The 26,004-nt window shown below is 40.1% G+C and overlaps 2 protein-coding genes across 6 annotated transcripts in view; one reads left to right on the top strand and one right to left on the bottom strand.

Moving 5' to 3' along the window:
• LOC139450639 (palmitoyltransferase ZDHHC2-like) overlaps nt 1-18,992 on the bottom strand; it is a 34,850-nt gene extending 15,858 nt beyond the window's left edge. For 2 of the 5 annotated variants that reach the window (XM_071232426.1, XM_071232424.1), the window contains exons 1-11: nt 18,878-18,992; nt 15,617-15,643; nt 15,249-15,343; nt 14,390-14,510; nt 10,917-10,986; nt 10,303-10,335; nt 9,649-9,769; nt 7,448-7,580; nt 6,202-6,328; nt 3,008-3,082; nt 547-586 (exon numbers count right to left, since the gene is read on the bottom strand). In XM_071232426.1, coding sequence (XP_071088527.1) covers nt 547-586; nt 3,008-3,082; nt 6,202-6,328; nt 7,448-7,580; nt 9,649-9,769; nt 10,303-10,335; nt 10,917-10,986; nt 14,390-14,510; nt 15,249-15,343; nt 15,617-15,643; nt 18,878-18,992 — 957 coding nt within the window. The remainder of the gene's footprint in view (nt 1-546; nt 587-3,007; nt 3,083-6,201; nt 6,329-7,447; nt 7,581-9,648; nt 9,770-10,302; nt 10,336-10,916; nt 10,987-14,389; nt 14,511-15,248; nt 15,344-15,616; nt 15,644-18,877) is intronic. The other 3 variants (XM_071232427.1, XM_071232425.1, XM_071232428.1) reach the window with 2 other exon arrangements.
• Nucleotides 18,993-22,790: 3,798 nt separating this feature from the next.
• LOC139450110 (uncharacterized) lies at nt 22,791-25,569 on the top strand. The gene is made up of 3 exons (XM_071231762.1): nt 22,791-22,908; nt 24,188-24,233; nt 24,924-25,569. The coding sequence occupies exons 1-3, from the start codon at nt 22,791-22,793 to the stop codon at nt 25,567-25,569; spliced, it is 810 nt and encodes a 269-aa protein (XP_071087863.1).
• The last annotated feature ends 435 nt before the right edge of the window (nt 25,570-26,004 follow it).

Here is a 26,004-nt window from a genome sequence, read left to right as displayed (position 1 = left end):
ACCCTGTGAGTTAGCATTATACATCTACCCTCTGAGTTGGCATTATACATCTACCCTGTGAGCTAGCATTATACATCTACCCTGTGAGTTAGAATTATACATCTACCCTGTGAGCTAGCATTATACATCTACCCTGTGAGTTAGCATTATACAACTTCCCTGTGAGTTGGCATTATACATCTACCCTGTGAGCTAGCATTATACATCTACCCTGTGAGTTAGAATTATACATCTACCCTGTGAGCTAGCATTATACATCTACCCTGTGAGCTAGCATTATACATCTACCCTGTGAGTTAGAATTATACATCTACCCTGTGAGCTAGCATTATACATCTACCCTGTGAGTTAGCATTATACAACTTCCCTGTGAGTTGGCATTATACATCTACCCTGTGAGCTAGCATTATACATCTACCCTGTGAGTTAGAATTATACATCTACCCTGTGAGCTAGCATTATACATCTACCCTGTGAGTTAGCATTATACAACTTCCCTGTGAGCTAGCTTTATGCCGACACTGCAGCGATTACATGTCTACTTACATGTCTACCATCATGTCTGTGGGCATGGTAGGAATGGTATCTGAAACCCGTGACTATTGGTCAACTATCAGCCAATCACACACATGCTTACTACCAAACTCATGGCATTCATCATGCTAACAGTTGCACATATATATTAATATCTGTGAAACATGCACAAACTGATACTTAGTATAGCAGATATCCATACATTATCTTTGCTGAATTAAATTCTGTAGCATATAATATCATTATGTTAAATGAAATAGTATAACTCTTAACAAGTTTGCAAATGACACTTAAACCAAAGTTTCTCATACAAGAAAACTGGAATCAGTATTTATCTATCTAAAAAAAAAAAAACATCCACTATGCGCAAGCAACCAGTCACCAGTGATGAGTTATTTGTTGTTAGTTTGCCACAATTTACCCAGGTACCATTCACAATTATAGAAATCTACTCTACACTCATGATTAGTAACGGCATATGTGTATTGTAAATCATGCATTTTCATTCCACGATTGTGATAAAAATCATGTCTTAAAATCATCTAAAAAAATCCCAACCCAGGTAAACAATAAGAAAGTTAATAATAAATTGAACGAATATTTAATTAACTTTTTAAACAAGGGAACAGCCCAAAAGGCTCCCAGGCTCAAACAGAAAAAATCATTCCACTTAACACTTGGAATACAACCATAACAGGCTCTTAAAATAGATTAAATCTGATAGGCTCTCAAAGTAGACATAAATAGGCTCTCATAAAGATACAGGTCTGAACAGGCTCTCGAAATACATGTAGGCTCTCAAACCATGCCAAAGAGTAATGATCTTAATACCCCCAGATTAGAAATAATTCCATTCTCTCTATTAGAAATAATCTGAAAAGGCTCTTGAAATTGTCTTCATTCATGGTCTTACACATTAACCCTACATTTACTGAACCAGTTAACAGACCTACTTCAGGCAGAATCTGAATACCATAGACTACTGAATGTGTCTGATGTTGGTTTGTTTATTTGTTGTTTAACGCCACACTCACAAATATTACAGCTATATGACGGCATTCTGTAAATAATTGAGTCTGGACCAGACAATCCAGTGATTGACATCATGAGCACCAATCCAAGCAATTGGGATACGATGACATGTATCAACCAAATCAGTGAGTCTGACTACCTGATCCCATTTTTCGCCTACTTAAGACAAGTATATTCGCCTTTTATGGCAAGCATGGGTTGCTGAAAACCTATTCTACCCGGATCTTCACGGGTCAAACAAGAATAAATGTACATCCACTGCCTCACTCTATGACAATGTATCTCCTTGTCAATTCCACCACAGTGTTTGTATGCTTGTGTTTCATTTACTGCAGCACTCAGCAATATTCCAGCTATATGACAGCGGCCGATTGATAATCAAGAGTGGACCAGACCATCCAGTGAATGGTATTATGAGCAACGATCCACGCCATCAGGGTATAATAACATGTAATCAACAAGTCTGACTACCCAATCACAACGATATCATCTGTTGTAAACGAGATGCCAGAACCACTTGGATAATATCAACACAATGAATAATCAAGGGCTGGCCTAGCCTGTGAAAACTTAGCAGCATCAAAGCTCACTGTATATTGTTTGGAGATTTTTAATCGACTTTTAGTCAACAAGATATTTAAAAGAAGAAATAACGTTAAGTAAAGTTTCTATTTCATCCTTGCCCTTATCATGTTTATGAATTCAGAAGTAAAATAAAAAAACAAGTTAAAGTCAACATCAAACATTCTGTTGATAAAATGATATTAACATTAAACCATTTCTGTTACCCTGGTTACAGTCTCTTGGCTGCTTCTGTAGGAAATAGTACTGACATCAAAACATGCTGTGTCAAATATGACTTAAAAAACATAACGAGGATTTAGGAGTAATAATATGAAAACATTGTTAAGTTTCCTGCATCCTTTGAAACCATGAATGATCTTATGAGCTGTTCAGTATTACTTGTGCTAGAGTATTATCGAACAGCATGTGTGTGTTTGTTGTGTAACGCCACACTCAGCAATATTCCAGCACCCTGTAACTAATCAAGTCTGGACCAGACAATCCAGTAGGATTGGGTCAGTAGGTACAAATATAAAAAAATATCTGGTTCTGGTCACTTGAATAATTTAATTTGTCACCAGAGTTTTACATTTCTGTGTAGTCTGTGTTCAAGAATAACAAATGCATTTATTTCAGCATTTCATATCTTGCCAAGTATCTTTAAACTGTTTTATTAAGAAGACAATTTATACTATCAGAGGTATAAAAAATATACTTATTTGCTTTATTCCCAGTTTTAGTTTAAGGAAAGTGGATCCTTAAACCAAACAAAAGAAATGTAAGGCCTTACTGAACTATTAGGTGGGTGAGCAAGTGAGTGGGTTGCATACAGAGAGACAGAAAGACAAGAAGCCGGACACTGGCTGCGGCAGCTAACCTGGGGGTGTTGCCCATGGTCTGATACGACATGGTCGCCGACGACTGCGAGGGGAAGGACACCCCATCACCAAGGCTACAAAACATCACAATCAAAGGGTTATTATTGGGAGAGAATTTCAGCTAGTCCTCTGGCTTATGTTCCACAAGGTGATCTTAGTGCTACAATTGTCCTAGCTCCAGTACATGTTTAACAGAAACTTACGATGGTCATGTTGCAAAACTATTGTCATAACTCTCATACCTGTTTAATATAAGGAAGAGAATTTATGGATTCAACTTCTTCATTATGAGGAACACAACGTTTCAGAGTATATGCTTACTTCACCTGATGAAGGAGTAAGCATGTACTCCGAAACATTATTTCCTCATAATAAAGGGGCTGACATCCACAAATTCTCTTCCTTATGTGTATCACTTCTAAATGCCTTTCAAAGACCTGTATAACATAGACTTGTGACAGTTGAGTGCAAAGTCGGTCCTCTTGGTAATATTGCACAAGGCAATACTTCAGCTACAATTCTCACAACATATCAAAATAGTTACAAAAGTCAAAGAGCAAAGAATTCTCTTGAGGATGTGGCCGGGAGCCCTATTCCATGAGATGACCTGGATTGTACCTTTATCAATCAATGTTGTGCTGTACCACGAGGCACCAACAGCTGCACAGCAATCACTTATGATGGCCAGACGCTGATCTAACCAAACATAATGTAATTAGCACCTCCCTATTAACTTCTCCCAACTAAAGAATATAACTAACATGAATAAAATTAGTGCATTGTAGACATGGCTTGTATTTCACTCATATCACGACTGAACAGGAGAGTATTATGGCTTAGTTCATCTTCCCGAGGCAAGAGAGTTAACTCACTTTAAAAGTCCCGTTTCCACCTTTGCCTAATTAGGCTGAATTCCATCGTAGTGCCACCAGTAGCTATTACGAGTTATGTCCCTTTTGTCTCATATGGACAAATTAAATGCTACGAAAATATGAACTTACAAGATGAAAAGAAATAAAACCAAACTTGTTTGAAATGAACTCTGAAAACAGTGTATTACCATGCTTACCACTACACCCTAACAAACGCCCCAACAAGAACTCGATCAAATATCCCGTCAAAGCTCGAACCCAATATTGAAGCACCTTTGACATGATTGACTTTGTTTAAAGCCTGCGGCGATAACTAAATTGGTTATTGTAAAGTACCATCTGAGTCTATCCATCACAGCTGAGAAACTAGTAGTGATAATTCCCTGTTAACACAGTTCTACCAAGAACAGTTCATGGAATAGGGCCCGGTCTCAACATGTCACACCAGAAAAATAGAGAGAAAAAGGCAAACCAAGGACTCGATAAAATGACATAATTTCTGAAGAAAGTTACCATAGGACTAGAATTAATGCCTCGATATCAATATATGAATATGTAAACATGTAGCAATAGCAAAGTAAGTTAAAGAATGTTAATCAGAAATGATTGTCATGATATCCTTGCTAAACATTGCTTTCTGTCAATACTCAAAATCAAAATCTTACATTCTAAAGATGACTAAATTCTTAAGAGCAGTTACCATGGTTACATGGATAATAATGTAACCTAGTAAAACAAACTGTTGTTTGATTCCTGAGTACTAATCATTGTCTTCCTCTATCATGTTTAAAAATATACATTAAAAAATAACAAATCTTAGACTGTATTAAAACATGTTTCTGGGGAAAATCATTGTGAACACTGGTGAAGGAGGTAGGACTTTTCTTTAATTTTAATTTCAAAGAAAAAGTGATGAGGGAGAAACACATTATATTTTTTTCCACTAATACCATCAAACAACTGGTCATACAATGTCAGTCTTCAAGCATGGATACCAGTGTCTGCTTCATACGACAAGGATAAAATTGAAAAATATTTTTGGATTGGCAATAAAGATGACTGACACATGGAATTTAAGGTGACATGACAATGCCCAAGAAACATTTTCTTCTTCTTTTTCAGCCGAATACCAAACCTACAGGTAATGCTTTCATCTGATGGAGCACACAAGGCTGCTTTTCCTAAGGCCCAAACAGTTCATTACGGTTGAGAGAATATCACAGGAGAACTGAAACTCTGTGAATGAAGCTGAAACTGGTCCTGCTGATAGACATCCACTATGTAACCTCAGCCAAACAGAACAACAGCCTTTGGAAACCAAATGACAAGGTGTGATAGGCAATGTTTCAAACTAGAAGAACCACAAAATGCAGTCTCATTAAAATCAGACCTTAGTACTTGCTACCGCTAAACAAAGATCTGAAGACATCCCATTAGGGGTAACGTCAGAACAACCTTTCATCCGACCAATCAGAGCGTCGCTTACCAGATTTTTAAAGTGACAGTCGGAATGTGATTTCTAATCGTTCAACCTCGAAATTTTTAACACGGGGTACTCTGAACGATAGTTACGGGTTTAACGACTGAATCCATACAATCGAGACCATCCATTAGCCATGCCAGATTGTTCTTTTGATCAGTTTTCAAACTTGTAATCGAGAATTTGTCAAAATATGTTTCGAAGCGTAGTCGCCATTTTGAAATTTGTGCCGTAAAGCACGAGAAAGCTGTCTTCTGATTGGTCATTCCATTGGTGGGTCAAAGTTCGCGCAAGGTCGGTCTGACATGACCCGTAATGGGATGTCCTCAAATCTTTGTTTAGCGGTAGCGAGAACTAAGATCTGGTTTTAATGAGATTGCACAAAATGCAAATTTGGTGAAAAGTGAAAATCACTGAAAATAGTCTTATGACCACCATAAGTCACCAGTTTAGAAAAGAAAGAAGTTGTACTTTGCCCCATTAATGCAGTCGGAAATGAAGAGCAACAGTGGTCTGGACAGAAGTTTGTAATTTACTGTGCATGAATTATCAAAACACCTTCAGCTTCAGGTCAGTGTTTCAGTTCAAAACATGACATTCCTTTTCAAGTAAAATGTCTCCATTATTTTCCTCATCATTAAAACAAGACATAGAATCATTTTCACCACAAATGTCCATCATTCATGAAGTGAAATCAATTCAAATTACAGTACTGTACATTTAATTTCAATATAAATATGACAGAACTTAGTTCATCCAATGCCAAGAAAAGTGCAGTGCCTTGTATAGAACAAAGAGAGTGTAGAGTGGTAAACTGATGTGATTGATACCCCTGGCTTACCTGGAATATATAGGCAGGAACCAGACCTTTACCTGGTCCCCAAACACTTCCTGGAAGTTCCCTCCTCTTCCAAGACTAAACCCTTCTTTGTCAGGCCCGCTCTGAAAAATTGGCGCTCGGAAGGCCTCTGCAACCAATCAAATCGGTTAAACATATATTCTGTATATATGCCACAAGCATGGACGACTGGGAACAATCTAAAATGGAATATCTCATGAGTTTAGCACAACCCTGACTAAATTTTCACTGACATACCTTTTTTTGTAAAATGGTATTGTTTTCTACACCTTCAAAAAAGATTGACCCCTGCATGGTGTACATGTATCAGTAGTTATTTCACAACAGTGAGATGCAAGACAAGCACTCCATCGATGAACCTCATAAAACGACCAATTGTGACAACTTTACACCATGCATACAGGCCAACCCAAACTATGTTCTTGTCTCACAATAAATTGCAGAAAAAATTAACAAAACACGAAATGTTGGAATGAGATTTATCTCCTTTAAAACTCTATAAACATAAATTCAGATGATCTTAAATTGTGATGGGTTTCTATGACATACTTGTACCGTACTTTCCGCGGTAAAAGACATGGGCGCTTAGAAATTTGACATAAGGGGACTGCTTTATAATTAAAACCACCACAAGCAAAATCTGTTTTCAGAGTTTGAGAGTAGTGGTTGGTTGGTTGGTTGGTTGGTTTGTTGTTTTACGCAGCACTCAGCAATATTCCAGCTATATGACAGCAGTCTGTAAATAATCGGGTTTTGACCAGACAATCTAGTGATTAATATCATGAGCATTGATCCACACAATTCGGATCGATGACATGCATCAACCAAGTCAGCGAGCCTGACCACCCAATCCAAATAGTCGCCTCTTGTGGCAAGAAGACATAGTTGGCTTTTGTCCCTTATTAATATATATTTTTTAAATATTTTTCAACAATCACGCCCATATCAGCTGCTTAGGCTGAAACAATGCACTGATGCACCGCAAAATTAATTCAAACAATAATTTAGGCTTTACCATGTTTACAATTAATTCTGTATTCTGTTTGTTTCTAATAATATGGACAGGACATTGTCTTCACATTTTCACTAAACATAGTTTTGGGGGGAAAAATATGTGAGAATTTGAGCACTTTTGACTTTGTGTATTATGGACAGCTCATGAGCAAACACATGATGCAGTGACTACAGCATACTGTTCCAACCCTCACGACTACGTCTTTGTACTCACCTAAGGTGGACCTGTTTTTACATGTAAGGTACAGATGATACCCAAACAAGGATATCAAGCTGATACCAAACATTATTGACACAAAAAACAAGAATAAAAGATGAAATTTTCCCATGCCATTGCCAGCTCCTCCCTGAAAGAAAAGTAGCAAGGGATGCTTTAAACAGACAAAATGTGGTAAGGTTCATCACTTATCTTACATAAGACTTGACATACAATTAATCATGAGGCATGGTAAGATGAGGTGAGGTGAAATGGGGTTTAATGTTGCGTCCAAGATTATTACACCTTTATAGCAACGTGCATGTACTTGTGTGTTTGTGTGGTTGCTTGTACTAGTCCGGACTGATGCCGATTTATAGCGCTAGCTCAATGAGATAACATGCCTCAGTTTAACATGTATACCCCACTCAGACACAGTATACTGACTCTAACCAGTCCTTGTTTTAGCCCCTTAATGCAGAGCCCCAGACAGGGTAACAACAAGTACCATCTTTTAACATCTTTTGGTATGATGCGGCCGGGGATCAAACCCCGGACCTTCAGCTCTCCGGGAGAACGCTCTACCACTAGACCATGGAGGCAGTCCATGGTAAGATGAAGAAAGCCTAAATGTTGTGGACTGAAAGTGCAAACATAATACACTGGCAATACTATTTTAACAGAATCTGGTTGACAACTTTTGATGATCTGGATGTTGAGGAACTTGCACTTAACATTTCAGAGGAATTCCATTCATAACTTGTCAAAAAGATGACGTTTCTAAATCCAACCCATCCCAAAGATATCAATTGAATTTTTCCAATGATGATCCCCAAGGTTAAAAAATTGTCCAAATAGATTGCTAGCCCTTATTAATGTAAACATAACATAAATATTATTGACGATTACATTATATATAAGCATGAAATATATCCATTTGTTGAAGTTTGAAAATGACATGTGACATATTCATGACATTTCCTCCATATTAATATCACAGCTATTCCTCACAGAGGCCTATTATTTATCAGTCCAAACTAAGCCAAGCCATTGATGGTGGTTTGTGCTGTAGATGCTTTGGAGGCACAGTGACACAAACAGGAAAACAGCAGGGCGTTATCTAGGATTCCAAAGTAAGTGCCCTCTGAGGACAAATTGGAATTTTGTTTAAATTTTGATCCCAATTGGGACATTCTTAAGAAGTTTTCTTAAATTTAAGGGAATCTTAATATTTCAAACAATGTAAATATGTAAAACTAAACTATTTCAGCCATATCGCTGCATTAAATTATCAGAAAGACGACGTACTATCCACCAGGTGATACATTACAATGAGCAGTATCACACATGATTAACAGACATAACTTCCTGGTCATTAAAGCCCACGGGGAGATCTGGCCTGGGCAACACATGTGGTGGAACAGATGTAGCGAGGATGCTGTGAGGACAACTCAATCACACAAGTCACAATCGCGACCCAGCATGAGCCTTCCCTGGAGGTCATATATATACAGCAATCATTGTAATCCTCACTACTCGTTTGTATGTTGTAATGCCCCAGTCAGCAATAATTCAGCTGTATGACGTCCCCATGTAAATACTCAAGCCTGAACCATACAATCCAGAGCAGTGATCCACACCATTGGGTACAATGACATGCAAACACCAAGGTACATGGAGACTCCTCTTACCACCGACCGCCTCCGTGGTCTAGTGGTAGAGCATCCGCCCGGAGAGCGGAAGGTACGGGGTTCGATCCCCTGCAGTGTCATACCAAAAGACTTGTTACCCTGTCTGGCGCTCTGCATCAAGGGGCTAAAACAAGGACTGGTCGGCTAGGAGTCAGTATACTGTGTTTGGGTGGGATATTCATGTTAAACTGCAGCATGGTATCTCAGTGAGCTAGCACAATAATTCGGCATCAGTCCGGACAAGTACAAGCAGCCACACAAACACACACAATACATGCACGTCGCTATATAAGTGCAATAATCTTGGACGCGACGTTAAACCCCATTTCACCTCAGTTCCTCTTAATCTGGGCCTACTGGTTTTGAACCCACTATCATAGGTTTCTCTGAACAGCGAATTGTGGTGTCTTAGCCAGTTGAAAAACCCAGACGGATCGCCTAATATATTTAAGATGGCTCCTGCTACAAGTATGGGGAACACTCAGGACCCTCTGACACTACACTTTGCTAACAACAACAGCCACCTACCTTCCAGAAGTCTATGAAGTACTTGAGTGAAGTGATGGCCACATATAGACAGTACAGGAGGGCATATCCCAGGAACTGCACGAAGAACTTGTAGTTGGAGAACCCCACACAGTTATTCACCCTGTAACCATGGCAACAACATGCTGATTTCGTCTTTGAATCTTGGAAGCATACAATTTTCACTGGGAATATTTTTTTCCAAGGAACTTCTCTGTTCAATTTGTTCCTAATCTTATGTTTTTTTTATGTCATATACATGATATATGTAGGATATTTTAAAAGCAGAAAATCTGAACGACTGACCTTGAATCTATAAAAGCTCACCTGCGTATCTGTGTATATACCACATATTACTTAATATACATTACTTATCTGTAATAAAATAAAGCCAGTGGCTACTGCAGAGTCAAATGATCACAGCCATATTTAATGTGAGAAAAGTATCTGCACAGAGCAGGCAAGACCCCTGTTCCAATGTGGGGAATCTGGGTATTAAACCCAGGTGTTCAGCATAATGGGTGAACACCTAACCCCTAAGTAGTATAGATGATGGGGGTACTGCCTCATCCCACCAGGACCAGGTCCAGTACCCCCATCATCTATACTATCTCATCCCACAGTGTATGTGATGGGAGTTGGCTATACACTGCTTACCATGGGCAGTGGTGGTCCATTTTGAGAACACATCTGAAAAAAGAGAAATAAACATATATTTCATGTGGTATTCTTCATTAACAGACACTGTGCCAAAAACTTTTTGAGTCTACTAGCCCGAAATTAACTACAAGCACCATTTTCTGTAAATTTTGATGTTATTATTAGACCATTACTAGCTGAGCTCACAACACCCTACAGAACTTTAATAGATTCTGGCTTCAGACTAGCTGTCAAAGACTTAAACTGTTACCATATTGAGGGAAGAAATATAGCCAAAGTTCGAGACTTTCCATTTTGAGGGGAAAAATATTAATTCAACAAGTGAACCCAAGCTTAGGCATGACTAGGAACTTAACACTTTAAAACCATTAGTAGCAGCTGTCCACACACTAACAGCTTCTCTCCGTGTCTGCAACAGGTGTTGAAGGTGTGAATGTGTGAGTTATCTCCCCTGGTACGGTACATGTGTCCTCGATGTTGTCATCTAAACCAACCCCCGGTTGAGTCCCCATCAGAGCCCGAGAGCCCTTGTATTACAACAAAACTGACTATGGAAATAAAATATTTCTTACTCACATGCTCATTTAATTCTATTTGTTTTCTGTACTTACCTTGAGCACACGGAACAATGGTGACACCTGTCTGGCTTTATACACCGACATTTTTCACAGTATCTTGGACCTGGAAACCAGAGTTTGTGCACAGTTTAACACTGAATGAGGCTGTGAGGGCAGAAAGTTTTCAGCTGCTGGACATGTTGTGAGTGAGTGAGAATGGTTTTACGCCGCTTTTAGCAATATTCCAGCAATATCATGGCAGGGGACACCAGAAATGGGCTTCACACAATGTACCCATGTCGGGAATTGAACCCGGATCTTCGGTGTGACGAGCAAACGCTTTAACCACTAGGCTACCCGACCGCCCCTTGGACATGTTGTACCGCCTCTATAAGAACAACATGTCCACAACAATATAGAACTGATTACATCTACTTTCGAGTAAGACAATTTCCAAAATAACAAATAACAGTGGGATTATGATGCTGGTTTGGGAGTAAATCATACAATGAAATGTGTCCAAAGTACAATTTTTCAAAAACAGTCCACATTTTCCTCAGTAAACATTAACTGATTGGAATTTACTAATCAATATCACAATAGCAAATATTTGTACCACAAAAATCTTTAAAATGTGCATTGTATGGTACATTTTGAAAAAACTTTATTGTCTTTTTTTTTCAAAAAGTTAATGTTCATCGACCCATCTGATAATCAATAAAGGGAATTACTCAAGAACCAGATACCTGAGAACTTTCATACCACTACACAATTGCAAAATATAAAAATATAAGAGTCACCAGCTAAAAATGTAGATATTGGAACTACTAATAATGACCCTTTGCAATGCTGTTTGACAGCTAAACGTTATCGAGTAAGTATGGTCTTAAGCCGCTTTTAGCAATAATCCAGCCAGGGACACCAGAAATGGGCTTCACACATTATACCAATGTGGAGAATTGAACCCGGGTCTTTGGCGAGACGACCAAATACTCTAATCACAAGGATATCCCACCACCCCTGAAATTTATGCAATTGCTTTTTTGAACTATCTGACATGCTTATTTTTGTCACAGCAAGATGTATAACAAACCAGTTTCTAAATTTCTTGATCTAAAATTAAAATTAAATTGATTAATTAATATTGATAGAAAGTGAAAAAGTTCACTTTAACTGATGTTGTGATGATGGATAACACAACATGACAAAGGAAAAGGACAAATAACAAAATAGAATTAACATGCTTGACAATATGACACACCCTTGGGTGAGCTCTTACTTGAATAACAAGGTTATTATGTAAGTGTTTTTCATCATTAACCTGACATTAACTTTTGGCATTAAAAGAAAGGAAATCAATCGTCTTGTCAAACTAACAAAGCACCTACCAGACATGAACACGTCTTGAGTGAGTGCAGAGTTTGTGAGTGAGTATGGTTTTACGCCGCTTTAAGCAACATTCCAGCAATATCACGGCAGAGAACACCAGATATAGGTTTCACACATTGTACCCTTGTCGGAATTCAAACCGGGGTCTTCAGCGTGACGAGTGAACGCTTTAACCAATAGGCTACCCCGAGTGCAGATTACAGGGAAGGTATCATAATTGTCATTTGGAATAGAGCCTCACTTTTGTCCTTGAATTTGTTCTCAATAGTGTATTTCGATTCTAATAAATATGGTGTGGTAACCTTTATTCATCATAACATAATTCATCCTAAACATTCTAAATTAGTAAAATCTAAATATTTTTTACATTTGTATACATAACCTGCATTAGCCATTAATGCATTTACTGCTTTCTTTTGGCAGAAAAACAAAGCTGTGTGAGGTCCAGCTGAAGAAAAGTTGTTCCAATGTTCCAACCAGTTGTGAGGCAGACCCCATTGCAAAGCTCTGCGTGACCCCGAAAGTGATGACGTCACGAATACTACACCTTACTGCTCGAGCCATCACAGAGGCCTGATCTCATGAGGATTGTTGGCTCTAGGAGGACCAAGGTTAGCGGCTTCATATGCCTGAAGAATGATGACTCATAGGGATATGGGTATTGTGACTGACTTCGGTCGTGGATGTCTTGGAGACGGGAATGAAAAGCTGTTTCCAAGGACCATGTAGAATCTTGGAGAGATGGATGAAAACTCTCAAAGCACGCGCTGGGCACAGATCCTGTCATCCGATGAAAGTCCTTGTCCAAGACATAAGCCCTGTCAACCACCTCAAAGGTTGGGGAATTCCTCCCTCTTGAACCTGGGAACCTTGAGGGCTGCAGAAAGTCCTCATCCAGCGCAGTGACCTTGTCCTTGTGCATAGGATGTGGAGGAATGGGGATGGGCCGTGACATATTATGTCATTTTTATCAACTCCCGCAACTGGCTAAGGACTACTGCAGCAAGTTGGTCGGCCATTCAATAGGGCATCTAAAATAAGCTGAGATGGGCGTCTCTCTCAGGTAACAACTCATGAGACACAAATGATCCCTCTGAAGAATCGAAGTGGTAACTCTATGAACGACGGACAGGTGAGCGACTCCTGGAATGGAGCTTGGACCGAGTTGACTTAGAAGTACACCTGGAGGAGGCTCCGGGTGATGCTAAGCCATGAGAATTGAGATGACAGAGCCCTAGACGAAGAAGGGCCATCAATGAATACCGTAAGGCACTGAAGTCGCAGGAGGCATCAGAGATGCGTAAGGTGCTGGCTGGTACGAAGGCATTTTAGCAGAAAAGAGAAGAGGCGCCTAGGTCTGATGAAACATGGGGCACCCAGGGCCACAGGGGGAGGCGCTGACACTGACATCAAAGGTGGTGCTGTCAGAAGAGCCTGGGAGGGCGTAGAAAGCAGCACAACGCTCATGCCTGGGTAGGTGGAGGCAACAATGGAATCTCTGGTGTCGATGGAGGATTTGGGTAGTACAGCCCTGAGGATGTGGCGTAGGCAGTGCCCAGCCCAAGTAGATGGCTGGGACCTAACAACAAGGGTCTCCAGAGTCTCCTGCAGAAAGAAAGGATTCCTGAGAATCCGACATCCTCTTCTTGTGTCGTAGGGTTTGCTGTGCCAGGCGCTTCCTGGATACCTGTAGATACTTTGCAAAGCTTGGCAGGTAAAGGGGAGAACAAAAGTGACACTTCAGTTCTGTGGAACAGATACCAGTGCAATCAAGACACCATGGGTGAGGGTCCTTAAGTGACTTTTTACCACAGCAACAGACACTACAGGCAACGAAGCAAAAGTTGCAAAGACCAAATGTACCTAAATATAAGGTAAGGGATAATAATCCAATTTATGGGGTTAAAGGATAACCATTACACAGAATAAACGCTTAAGAAACCACTCATAACTAATTTATTCAACTTTTCTTCAGCAGGACCTCCCACAGCTTCATTTTTCTGTCAAAAGAAGGCAGTAAATGCATAAAGGAGTAATGCAGGATAAGTTAACATATTACGAACTACTTTAGTTTTGCACATAGAAGGAAGTCTTAATCACAAAACGAGAAAAAAACATGTACGTTGTCAAGCACCTACATCCAGACATGGTCCTGTTCAGTATGGGCAGGTTCCTAGCAAACTGTTTGAGCATTTCTCTCTGTCTGTCCTCGCTCGTCTCTCTCTCCAGCTGGTCCGCCTCCGCGGGACTCAGGTAAAACTGACAAACAAAGGTGCATTGATGAGTTAGTGCTCTGATTTAACGCAGTCATCAATATGACGGCAGAAACACATACATATTCAAGACAAACCAATGATGGATAACAATGATCCACACTGTTAGTATGAGAAGCATGGGGTACTGGGGACCTATTCTGCCCTGGAATCTCCACAGGAAGCATGGGGTACTGGGGACCTACTCTGCCCTGGAATCCCCACAGGAAGCATGGGGTACTGGGGATCTACTCTGCCCTGGAATCTCCACAGGAAGCATGGGGTACTGGGGAACTACTCTGCCCTGGAATCTCCACAGGAAGCATGGGGTACTGGGGACCTACTCTGCCCTGGAATCCCCACAGGGAGACAAGCATGGGGTACTGGGGACCTTCTCTGCCCTGGAATCCCCACAGGGATACAAGCATGGGGTACTGGGGACCTTACTGTCCTGGAATCCCCACAGGGAGACAAGCATAGGGTACTGGGGACCTACTCTGCCCTGGAATCACCACAGGGGACCTGTTCTTTCCTGGAATCCCCATGAGGAGACCAGTATTGGGTACTGGGGACCTTCTCTGCCCCGGAATCCCCACAGGGTGACTAGCATTTGGTACTGGGCAACTACTCTTCCCTGGAATCCCAACAGGGTGACAAGTATGGGGGTACTGGAGGTACCTTGTCAATATGATATATTGTAATATTCACATGTCAAAATGATTTCTAATGAGTTCTAAGTACTTACTTCTTTTGGTACTGGTCCATTTCTTGTGAATATTGTCTGCCAGTAGGCCCAGGCAAACATGAAGAGAACCGGATGATACAACAGGAGATATATCACTGAAACCAAACACTGCACAGGTCATCATCTGGGCTATCACAGAATTCAAACAGATTTTTTCCTGACTTGACTTATTTTCAATTGAGGCAATGATAACAATAAATTTGAACCCAATTCTAACCACATTGCACATGTAACACCATTAGAAACTAATCTAGTTATTGTACTAGTCGATCATACAAAACAATGAACATCACAATTATTGTTTATTAACATCATGATTACAGCATCCTACCTAAGAAAGTAAGTTAATTCCAAAAAGACCACATTACCTTTTTCTGCTATACTTTCAACTGTGACTGCAGAGAGAAAGAAAACCAAGAGATTATACATGAAAAAAAAAAAACTCCTACCGAACATACAGGAGATACTAGTCAAGGTCAGTAACCATTGGTCACAGCCATCTAATCCACAGCTAATTTTAGACAAGGAATTGACTTTCAATTGCATTTATGGAGGTATAAAAGGTAAAAACAGTCTGCATACTGTGTAAAGCTAATTCTTATAAATATGTATGTAAAAAATAATAACTTCATCGACTGCAAAATGATCATTAATACACAAAAAACAATAGACAAAGGAACAAAATCAGTGACATCCTTCACTGCAATAATGCAAACAAATACTCGTCTATTCCGTTATTCTATTATTATACTCGTCTATTCTGTTATTCTATTATTAGCCAATCAGAAAACAGAAGTCAATTAGTATGAGTGGCCTAATGCTTTTTTCGGTTTATGAAAACAAACTCAAAAACAATATGCTTGGTAAGCCAATCAAATGAAATCACTGAATCATTTGCAATTTACTTTTATAATAAAACATCTAGTATTAGGTAGAAAACAACTCGTCCCTGCAGATCTTCACTAGTCCCAGACGAAGGACTAGTTACGATGTCTATCCCTGTATTGTCCACATTCACACTCATATCATTAAGTACTGATATAGGATTTTTTATGCTTTTCATATTGTAGCAACCCATGAAGATCCGGGGTGGAATAGGTCTTCAACAACCCATGCTTACTGTAAAAGGCGATTAACGGGATCGGGTGGTCAGACTCGCTGACTTGGTTGATGCATGTCATCGTTTCCCAATTGTGTGGATCAATGCTCATGATGTCAATCACTGGACTGTCTGGTCCAGACTCAATTATTTACATACCGCCGGCATATAGCTTCAATATTGCTGAGTGCGGCGTTGAACAACAAACAAAAAATCATATTGTAGCACAAGTATTGCAATGCATCAATACTTTGGTGACTTGTCACTGCCTTAATTTCGGTATCACCCCACAGTATGCTGTAATAAATTCAGTGACAAATGATTGGTATTCGAGTGAACATAGAAACTCACATTAACTATATTCATCACACAAATACCTAGAGTCATGCTTAAAAGTATTTCATGATCAATTGTTCCTATGAATATCTTGGATATGGCAATGATTGGAAAGACACTGATATCTCCCATCATTTTATGACTTTTGTGCTGACTTTTGTTTTAAGATAGTATATCAACTCATACATAAATAAAGAATAAGGTTGCATGTAATATATCTGTAAGACAGATATTGAAATCACTTCTATGATTAAGACTGTAGCGAGCACATGAAGGACACCTGTCCTTAATCTATGGCATACATAGATACAAGTACATCAGTAAATGGGTAGGCTTTAGTTTCTATAAACTCTTAAGGAACAATCACAATCCAAAATCCCAGTAACAAATTTTTCAAATTTATTAGAAGATACAGCCAACCCTTTGATGAGCTATTTATATGAAGATGATAAATAATGGGGATAAAAGGCTTTATCTTTTAAACAATATTGTTTGTTTGTTGTTTAACTCCGCACTCAACAATATTCCAGCAATATGATGGCGGTCTGTAAATAATGGAGTCCAAACCAGACAATCTGGTGACTGATGTCATGAGCATCGATCCATGCAATTGCGATGCAATGACATGTATCAACCAAGTCAGCGAGCCAGACCACCCAAACCCATTAGTCGCCTCTTACGACAAGCATAGTCGCCCTTGACGGCACGCATAGTTTGCTGACGACCTATTCTAACCCGGATCTTCATGTGTAATTTGAAACAATAACCTATCTTGATGGTTACTGGGCAGAACACAGCATGTCCAGTGAATGTGGCATTATGCTGCAGTCAGCAGTTTTTCAGCTCTACTATGGTAAGTTTTATTAACCCTAGACATGCTAGTAGGCCCAGCTTGCAAGTAAATGTTTTCCTATTCTCAGAGAGAAGTATCATCCCAGAGTAATAGAGTTAATTTCAATTAAATTGTATCATTCAATATCTTAAATAATTTTTTTTATAGAAAACAGTTCACACATTCATGCATCTCCTCTTTACATAAAAAATAATATTAAAATGATAAAATACATTAACTTGAAAACATAAATATTTACAATGTTACTAAGGTTTATTTGGGCATAACTTCAATTTACCTGGCACAGCTATATAGCACCAGTAGGTTGCCTCATCCTTATTCCCATATCTGATCGAGCACCCCAAACAGCCATTATGGTTACGCATCCCTCGTTGATCAAGAGCAGAGCTATAGGTAAGCTTTTGGTTATCTGGGTATTTTTCCCAGGGGTTTGATTTTGATTGGGTTTCTACAATTTACGACGGGGTATTCACCAATCAGCGACTGTTGAAGATACAACAGTTAAATTGACCACAATGTGCTTTTCAATTGGCATCTAACAGTATATTTGACGCACAAGCTTTTCCGAATGTAACATTAGGATATTTTCATGATTTTATCACATTTTGATTTGACATTGATCTCCATCATTACCAAACTTGTAAAGATCTTTGGGACATTTTGGATGACAATAAATGCAGGTGTAGCGGCCACAAGAGTCCTATGATGGGATTCGAAACAGGGGCCTTCTGATCAGAGGTGGGACGCCTTGTCTACATGACCAAAGAAGTTAACCCCGTCAGCAAGCTGACAAGGTAAGGATGTCATCTGGGGGATAACTCCATACTCTGCTACATAGGGTTAGAACTTAACACAAGCCCAAATGTCCCTATTGTGTTAATATTACAAGGGCCTTTTATCTTTACCTGGGCTAGTAAAGCTATTTAGTTAAGTTCTAACGGAGCAATGTCCTAGAAAATTAACCAATCTGAAACCATGCAAACATGGCATTAAACGTGTTAACATCCAGATGCATATTTATGACCACAGTGATTGTGACCGAAAAAAATATTATTATAAATTCTTAGAAACTAACAAGGAAGTGGCAAGAAAAATCACACTAGCAGTGTTAGTTAAGTAACGTCTTTGTTAATTACATGTACAACATCAAAGGAGGAATATTATATAAACAATATGTATATGTTAAATACAATGTTAACATTTAAAGAATTGTCAGATTGACAGCGCTGTGTCATTCAGAAACGGCGATGACAGGTTGTTGCCGTGTGAGTTCCGAGTCAACACACGTCGATTTCATGACTTATAAAAGGCAAAATAAGGAACAAAATAATGTAAACTTACGGATACACATCTGTATAACATAAGCATAATATGACCAAACTACAATCGCTGTGATAAACAACACAGGAGTCCATCTAACAGCAGAACAACATAAATTGATAGCCGTGGGAGCCATCTTGGGTGTTTGTGTGTAGCCTACTACGTCATCAATTTCTGTGTATTCGTCAATCGGTCATCTTCGGGTTACGTCGGGATCGTTCAAACGCACAAATCAATCCGTCTGCACCAGCGAACCTTAATACCTGTCAGCTATGATTCGCGCAGTGCTTCCGGGTTCAGCTTGTCTGCAAATAGGTTCTTGGTGTGGAGACACACTGCATGAATATTTAAGTTCATTCAATTGTGACAATTACAATTTAATCAGTTTTAATTTATTTTATATTTATGGAATTATATATCAAGAAAGTCAAAAGCCGACACCACCGGGGACCCATCCTCGGTGATCCAGGGCATAACTTATGTCTCCATTCTGTATGACAAATACCCTGGTCCCATTCGCCAAGCTGGTTCCCGGTGCAGGAGCCACAACTCAATCCCCGTCTCAAATCACTCCAGAGCGGCATGGGCCAATGTAAGGCTCAGAGCACGCCTCCTAGGCTCAGAGCACTCCAAATAACTCAACTCCCCACCCAACCCAACCCACCCACCTCTCTCTCTCTCTCTCTCTCTCTCTCTCTCTCTCTCTCTCTCTCTCTCTCTCTCTCTCTCTCTCTCTCTCTCTCTCTCTCTCTCTCTCTCTCTCTCTCTCTCTCTCTCTCAAGCCGTGTTTTCAAAGGACCCATGCCTCTCACCTCTCCTCTTGGTTGTCTACCAGAACTCTTGCCATCACAAATTACAACGTCTGGATCTAGCCTCTCTAAAGTCTTTCATGCAGGTGTTCGCCAATATTGTCCCGTGATATCATGCTCACAAGCTAACCAATCGCAGCTCACTTCCGTTGCACGAGTTTTTCATGCGCGTTAATTTCAGACTCCATGAATAGAAGCAGAAGTGGCGTATATTCAAGAACATTTCCCATAAACGTCGAATTAATTCAAAAAGTCTGGTGAGAATTTTTTTTGAATTGCAAAATCCGATCCGAAATTATCTCTTGGCTGTGTGAGGGCACGAATCCCAGATCGCCCCAATTATATTTCTAGGTTTGTCAGCATCATACCCGTGCTCGTGGGTTTCAACGAAGTGGTAAACGTCTCAGACCTGCATCACTTCGGGCTGTCCTCCCACATTAAGCTGACACGCCGTGATATGACTGGAATACTGTTAAAAGCGGCGTTAAACCCAACTCACTCACTCACTAAAACGTTTTGAAAGCTTGACTACGTATTGGAATGTTGTAACTCTGGTCTAAGCACATCCTTGTCCCCAGTTACCGTAGAAAGGCAGTTGTAGTGTCAGTGTCTGGAAGAAGCCTTATATATGGGCTCACTTTGGAAGATGAGAAATATAGCTCTTGGCTATGGGTGCAGACAACGGCCACACTGTCTCGAAATTATCAACTCAAACATTTCGGAATTGCTAAGTATGAGGGAGTTGAGCTCACATTTCCGTTATTAATGCTGTCTGCGTTCATCGGCCTTCAGACCAGACACGTTACATACGTGCTACTGCGATGAATGAAAATCTTTCTTACGCTACTTACATCTCTGCATTCTGACTTAGGGAATAAATATTTTACGGACGCTTTAAGCAATGTTCTATTTTCATCATGTTTGTTCCGACGAGTGATTGAGTTGGTTTAACGCCGGTTTTAACAGTATTCCAGTTATATCACGGCGTGTCAGCTTAATGTAAGAAGGAAAACCCGAAGTGATGCAGGTCCCAGACGTTTACCACTTCGGTGAAACCCACGAGCACGGATATGGTGCTGACAAACCTAGAAACATAATCGGGGCGATCCGAGATTCAAATCCGCAAGCATAGGTTTCTGGCGAGCCCAGGGGACGCAACTCTGCACAGCAAATCGCGGCGCCTTTGACGACTGGACCACCCGTGCCCCCTTGTACCGATGAGGTTTCACTACTAAACTGTTGATATATTGACCGACAGGGGCTGACTGCCTGTACGCATAATAGGCACGTGCCTACACTTATATTTTCTGGAATAAATAAAAATATATCTTTTTCTTTTTTTAAATGTTTTTTTGTTGTTGCCTGACATCAGCGTACAAGTGAGAATGATTGCCCCTACATGTACACAGAGAAATTACTTTTGAGCACTGAGAGAGTCTTGAAAGAGTTTGCTGGTTTGAAATTGAGATGCCTAGACTTCATTTGAGATGAAGACATACAATGCGTTTCATATCATGAAATGGTTTTGATCTGGGTCTCGACTGAAAACACGTCAAGACGTGACTTTCCCAACCAGGAACCTCTTCTATGTCTCTTGCTCGTCATGCCTTCCTTCTAGCCAAATAATTAGGCACCAAACTTACCTATAGTACAATAATACATACAACTTATTTCTAATTTTAGAATTTCTGTTTTGAACATCTGTGGGCATGCTTTGCCGCCTCACATTTACGATATTCAGTTGGGGGCCCCCACTTGTATTTGGTCTTAGCTACGCCACTGGGCGATAAACCCCGGAAAGTGTGGGTATAACCTTTACATATTCCTGGAAGAATCGACTAACTGAAAAAAAATATCTGGACCAAAATAAAAGTCCCTGAAATATCAAAATGGTCGGTCCCTCATCTTTTAAGTTAAAGTTAATATATGGGCAAACATTATTCTGGGTGTGGGTTCATGGTTCTTTCAACGCAGCATGTTATGGCTTCGACCTGGGAAAAATCACTGCTCGGCTCTGTCAGGACGGCATTCTGTATCGGAACAATCCGAGTGGACCCGAGTGATGACGTCATAGACAGAAAAAATAGGGATGACGTCATAGAAGAGGATATTCGAGGAAGCGGAATGACACGGCTTTGTTTGTTCCTGCACGATTGGCCTTTTCACTAGCTGATTGTTATTTCACTTGAGCCTCACATCCCAGACGAGAAGGTAATGCAAACATTTTTATCTTCCACAAGCATTTCTACTGTCAGTGCAACTGCTTTTCCAGGTTTGATTGATCATGATTTTTTTTTTTTATCCAAAAACCCATAATACGAGGCTATATGATAGACACACTGATTTTCAAGTCGATTTACAACAGAAACTTTATTCACAATGAAAATTAGAAAACAGTATATGACAATTAATTCAATTTGTATTGACTAGCATATGCTAAAATATCAATATCAAAGGATGTGGTATAAAAAGGGTCCGTTTTTCCCTTTGACAGGGCGTTGGATAAACGTTATCTAAGACATACTTGAACTACTACTAACTGAATAGGTAAGGCTCAAATGTGCCAGTGCTTAGCTTTCAGGTTACAGGTTTCAGGAAGTGTGTTACTAAAATATTTGAAGTATTTATTCCAAGCGAAGGACCCGTGACGATCCGGGTTAGAATAGGTCTTTAGCAACCCATGCTTGCCCTAAGAAGCGACTAATGGGATGGGGTGGTCAGGCTCGCTGACTTGGTAGATGCATGTCATCGATCCCAATTGCGTGGATCGATGTTCATAATGTCATCACTGGATTGTCTGGTCCAGACTTTATCATTTACAGACGACCGACTTGATATAGCTGGAATATTGGAGTGCGGCGTTAAACAACAAACAAACAAACAAATCCAAGCGAAGGATATGTAGCTTAAAAACAGGACATACATTTTCTCTTTAAGGGTCTTTTTTATTCGTATTCTTGTTTTAGTCACAAGTATGTAATTTGCAAGTGTAAGTATGAACAATTGCTAAACATGTCAGCCATAATGTCATACCTATTAAGCTTTCCGCAACTTTAATATTTGTCATTTCAAGTGGGCCAAAAAGGTCCCCAGCTTTTCACATAAAATGGATGCTATCGCTTCAGATGACACAGTATCGGACAGAACGGTGGAAATACGGGACGCGCCTCTCTCCAGTGCTGGAAGAACCCGACCCCTGTCCGTCTAGTCCTACTGCATCGGATCTACGGGAACATCTGCTCGGTAGCTATATACTATGGAATTGCAAACAATGAGTGAATGAACAGAATTTTAACACTATTCCAGTTTTGTCAGCATATGTGGGAGAAAAGCCCGAAGTGATGCAGGTACATATGATGCTCAGCCATTTCAGCTCAAAATGTGACGCATTGCTCTTTAATTCTCTCACCCGTGAGCTTTCCTGGTAGGAATATATTGATCCCCAGCAACCTACATTTTGTAGTAAGAGGCGAGATGGTACTTGTTGTTACCCTGTCTGGCGCTCGGCATTAAGGGGCTAAAACAAGGACTGGTCGGCTCGGAGTCAGTGTCTGAGTGGGGTATTCGTGTTATACTGCGGCATGGTATCTCAGTGAGCTAGCACTATAAATCGGCATCAGTCCGTACTAGTACAAGCAGCCACACACACACACACACACACACACACACACACGCGTGCATGCACGTCGCTATATAAGTGGAATAATCTTGGACGCGACGTTAAACCCCATTTCATCTCACCTAGTAAGAGGCGACTAAATGGACCGGGTGGTCAGTCTCGGCGACTTGGTTGATTGCATGTCATCGTATCCCGAATTTGGATCAATGTTCATGATGCCATTCAATTGATTGTCTAGCCCAGATTCGATTGTTTACAGATTCCCATGATATAGTTGGAATTATTGTTGAATGCCGCGTTCAACCAACAAAGAAATCTTTTATTCTCTCAAAATGCACGTATGGTTCTGTAAACATCGTCTCTGGCATTGCCAGACTGAGAAAGATGAACGTTGGCATGTATGTTTCCACTTATAACATCATATTTTGTTCATTTAAGGAAACAATTGAAACAAGTATTGTCATTGGAAGAATTATTTTACTGAAAAGTATACCTATATAAAACTCAGTGGAAATAGTGTGTAAAGTAACTGTGATGTTTTGCAACAACGTTATACAATAGTAGTTCATTCTTGCTGAGAAATATTATGGAAACACAATTACTTTTCTCCTCATTGTAAATACTGCTGTCCACGGTATTTAAGCAGAAAATACTAGGAATATCTATGCCGACAGCAACTGTTGTCTACATATCCAGGGGACCTAAAGCATCGTGGTATTATTTTTTATCAATAAATTCCCATACATGTTTTTTTTATTGTATTTGAATTTGTCATTGGCCATAACATTTTTCTTTCGGCATTTTGTCATTTTAAAATGAAATGGTAACACATCAAATGTGTTCGACTGCAATATATATGGTTGTCCATGTTTTCATCCAATGCTGATTGTTGTTTTTTCACAGCTCGATATAGGGAGATAAAATTTCAAGTTGGAATTGTAGTGGAAAGGTAAGCAATCTATAGTTCCGTGAAGTTCTTTCGGTTCACGAAAAAAGAGATTCCAATTAGTATTCGAGTATGTTTTGTAAGAAAACCGTATTTTATCCCCAAACTTATACATGTACAAACCCCTGCGTTATAAAATCTTTGTTTAATTTCCCGTCTCGTCCATTTTACAGTTTAACATATCATACAGACATTTCTTTGTCAACCCAAAGTTTCCATTCATTGGAGAAAATGAATACTACTTCTTGGAGTTTTCTTAATCACTTTTCATTTTGATGTGTCCATAAGCCAAATTTTAACAAAATGTATCGGTAACTTGCCCTCTTCGATACATTGTTGCCATGAGACATATCTTAACCAAACTTGTCACATAGATAGGTCAAGTGGTGAGTGAGTGTGAGTGAGTTTGGTTTTACGCCGCTTTTAGCAATATTCCAGCAATATCACGGCGGGGGACACCAGAAATGGGCTTCACACATTGTACCCATGTCGGGATTCGAACCCGGGTCTTCGGCGTGACGAGCGAACGCTTTAACCACTAGGCTACCCGACCGACCGTCAAGTGGTTAACTGGTGCCTTTTGATAGTTTGGGATTTGATACGTGCTGGTATTAATATCTTATATTAACATATAATTATGTTGGGAGTGTCGTGTCATCATTTATGTGGAACATATTGTTGTGTCTCCGGCAGAGTTGTTGATCATCTCCTGGATGAGAACCAGAAACTGCGGCAAGAAAATGAGCAACATGACATTGACCTCGGCCTCAGAGATTATAAACTGGAGAATTTTAACTACATGCTCAGCAGCAGCATGGGTCCCGTAGATTTCCAGGAAGTGAAACAAAGGTTGGACAAGCTCGCCAAAAGCTGGGAGTCGGAGAAACAGGCGGGGGTGCGGCAGAGGGAGATGCTGGAGGAAGAGCTGAAACAGCTGAGATCCTCTCATCAGCAGGTCGTCAGTGAACTAGCAGCCCTTCGGCCACAGACTGTCCCACAGACCTGTCAGGTTCCAGACAAGAATCGGACAGGTCTTACCACCATACCTCCTCCAGTCCACCCAAGGAAGGTTCATAGATCATGCACCAGAAGGTCCAAGAATGTCACATGCAGCAACACAAAAGTGCGAACGAAAGACCCCTCTGCCTCAGGGGACAGCCTCAACAAGGCCACGGTCACAACCGAAAGTAAGAACAAGTCGAAGGTCATTTCCGGTGGGGGAATTATGTCCAAAGAGAAGCCAAGTCAAAACACCCAAAAGAAACCCCTCCCACCTGCAAGACCCAGAGGTATTCCTGTTCGGGTAACCAAGGAGGCCTCTGTTCGGAAGAGGCGATAAGAAACTTTTTCTTTCAAATAACTGTCACTGTAAGGTGTGAACAGTGCCAGAAATTGTACATTTGCAATACATTAGCCACATGCTAATGATTGGTTCAATTTAGCAAATGAATATAATTGTGGATTTTTCTCAGGTGTTGTGTGGTTACTGACTTTTAGTAGTTGTGTATACATAAACTACTATAGGAAATAAGCGAAAAGACCGTCAATACTATAATGAAGGGGCGGTCGGGTAGCCTAGTGGTCAAAAGCGTTCGCTCGTCACGCCGAAGACCCGGGTTCGATTCCCGACATGGGTACAATGTGTGAAGCCCATTTCTGGTGTCCCCCGCCGTGATATTGCTGGAATATTGCTAAAAGCGGCGTAAAACCATACTCGTTCACTCACTCACTATAATGAAGACGTTTAAACATTCTGTGTAGAAACAAATTCTTA

The sequence above is a fragment of the Haliotis cracherodii genome, unplaced genomic scaffold, assembly GCF_022045235.1.
Source record: "Haliotis cracherodii isolate W230 unplaced genomic scaffold, xgHalCrac1.p SCAF_8, whole genome shotgun sequence".
In the NCBI taxonomy this organism is placed as follows: Eukaryota; Metazoa; Mollusca; class Gastropoda; order Lepetellida; family Haliotidae; genus Haliotis; species Haliotis cracherodii.
This window is presented reverse-complemented; position numbering and strand designations above follow the sequence as displayed.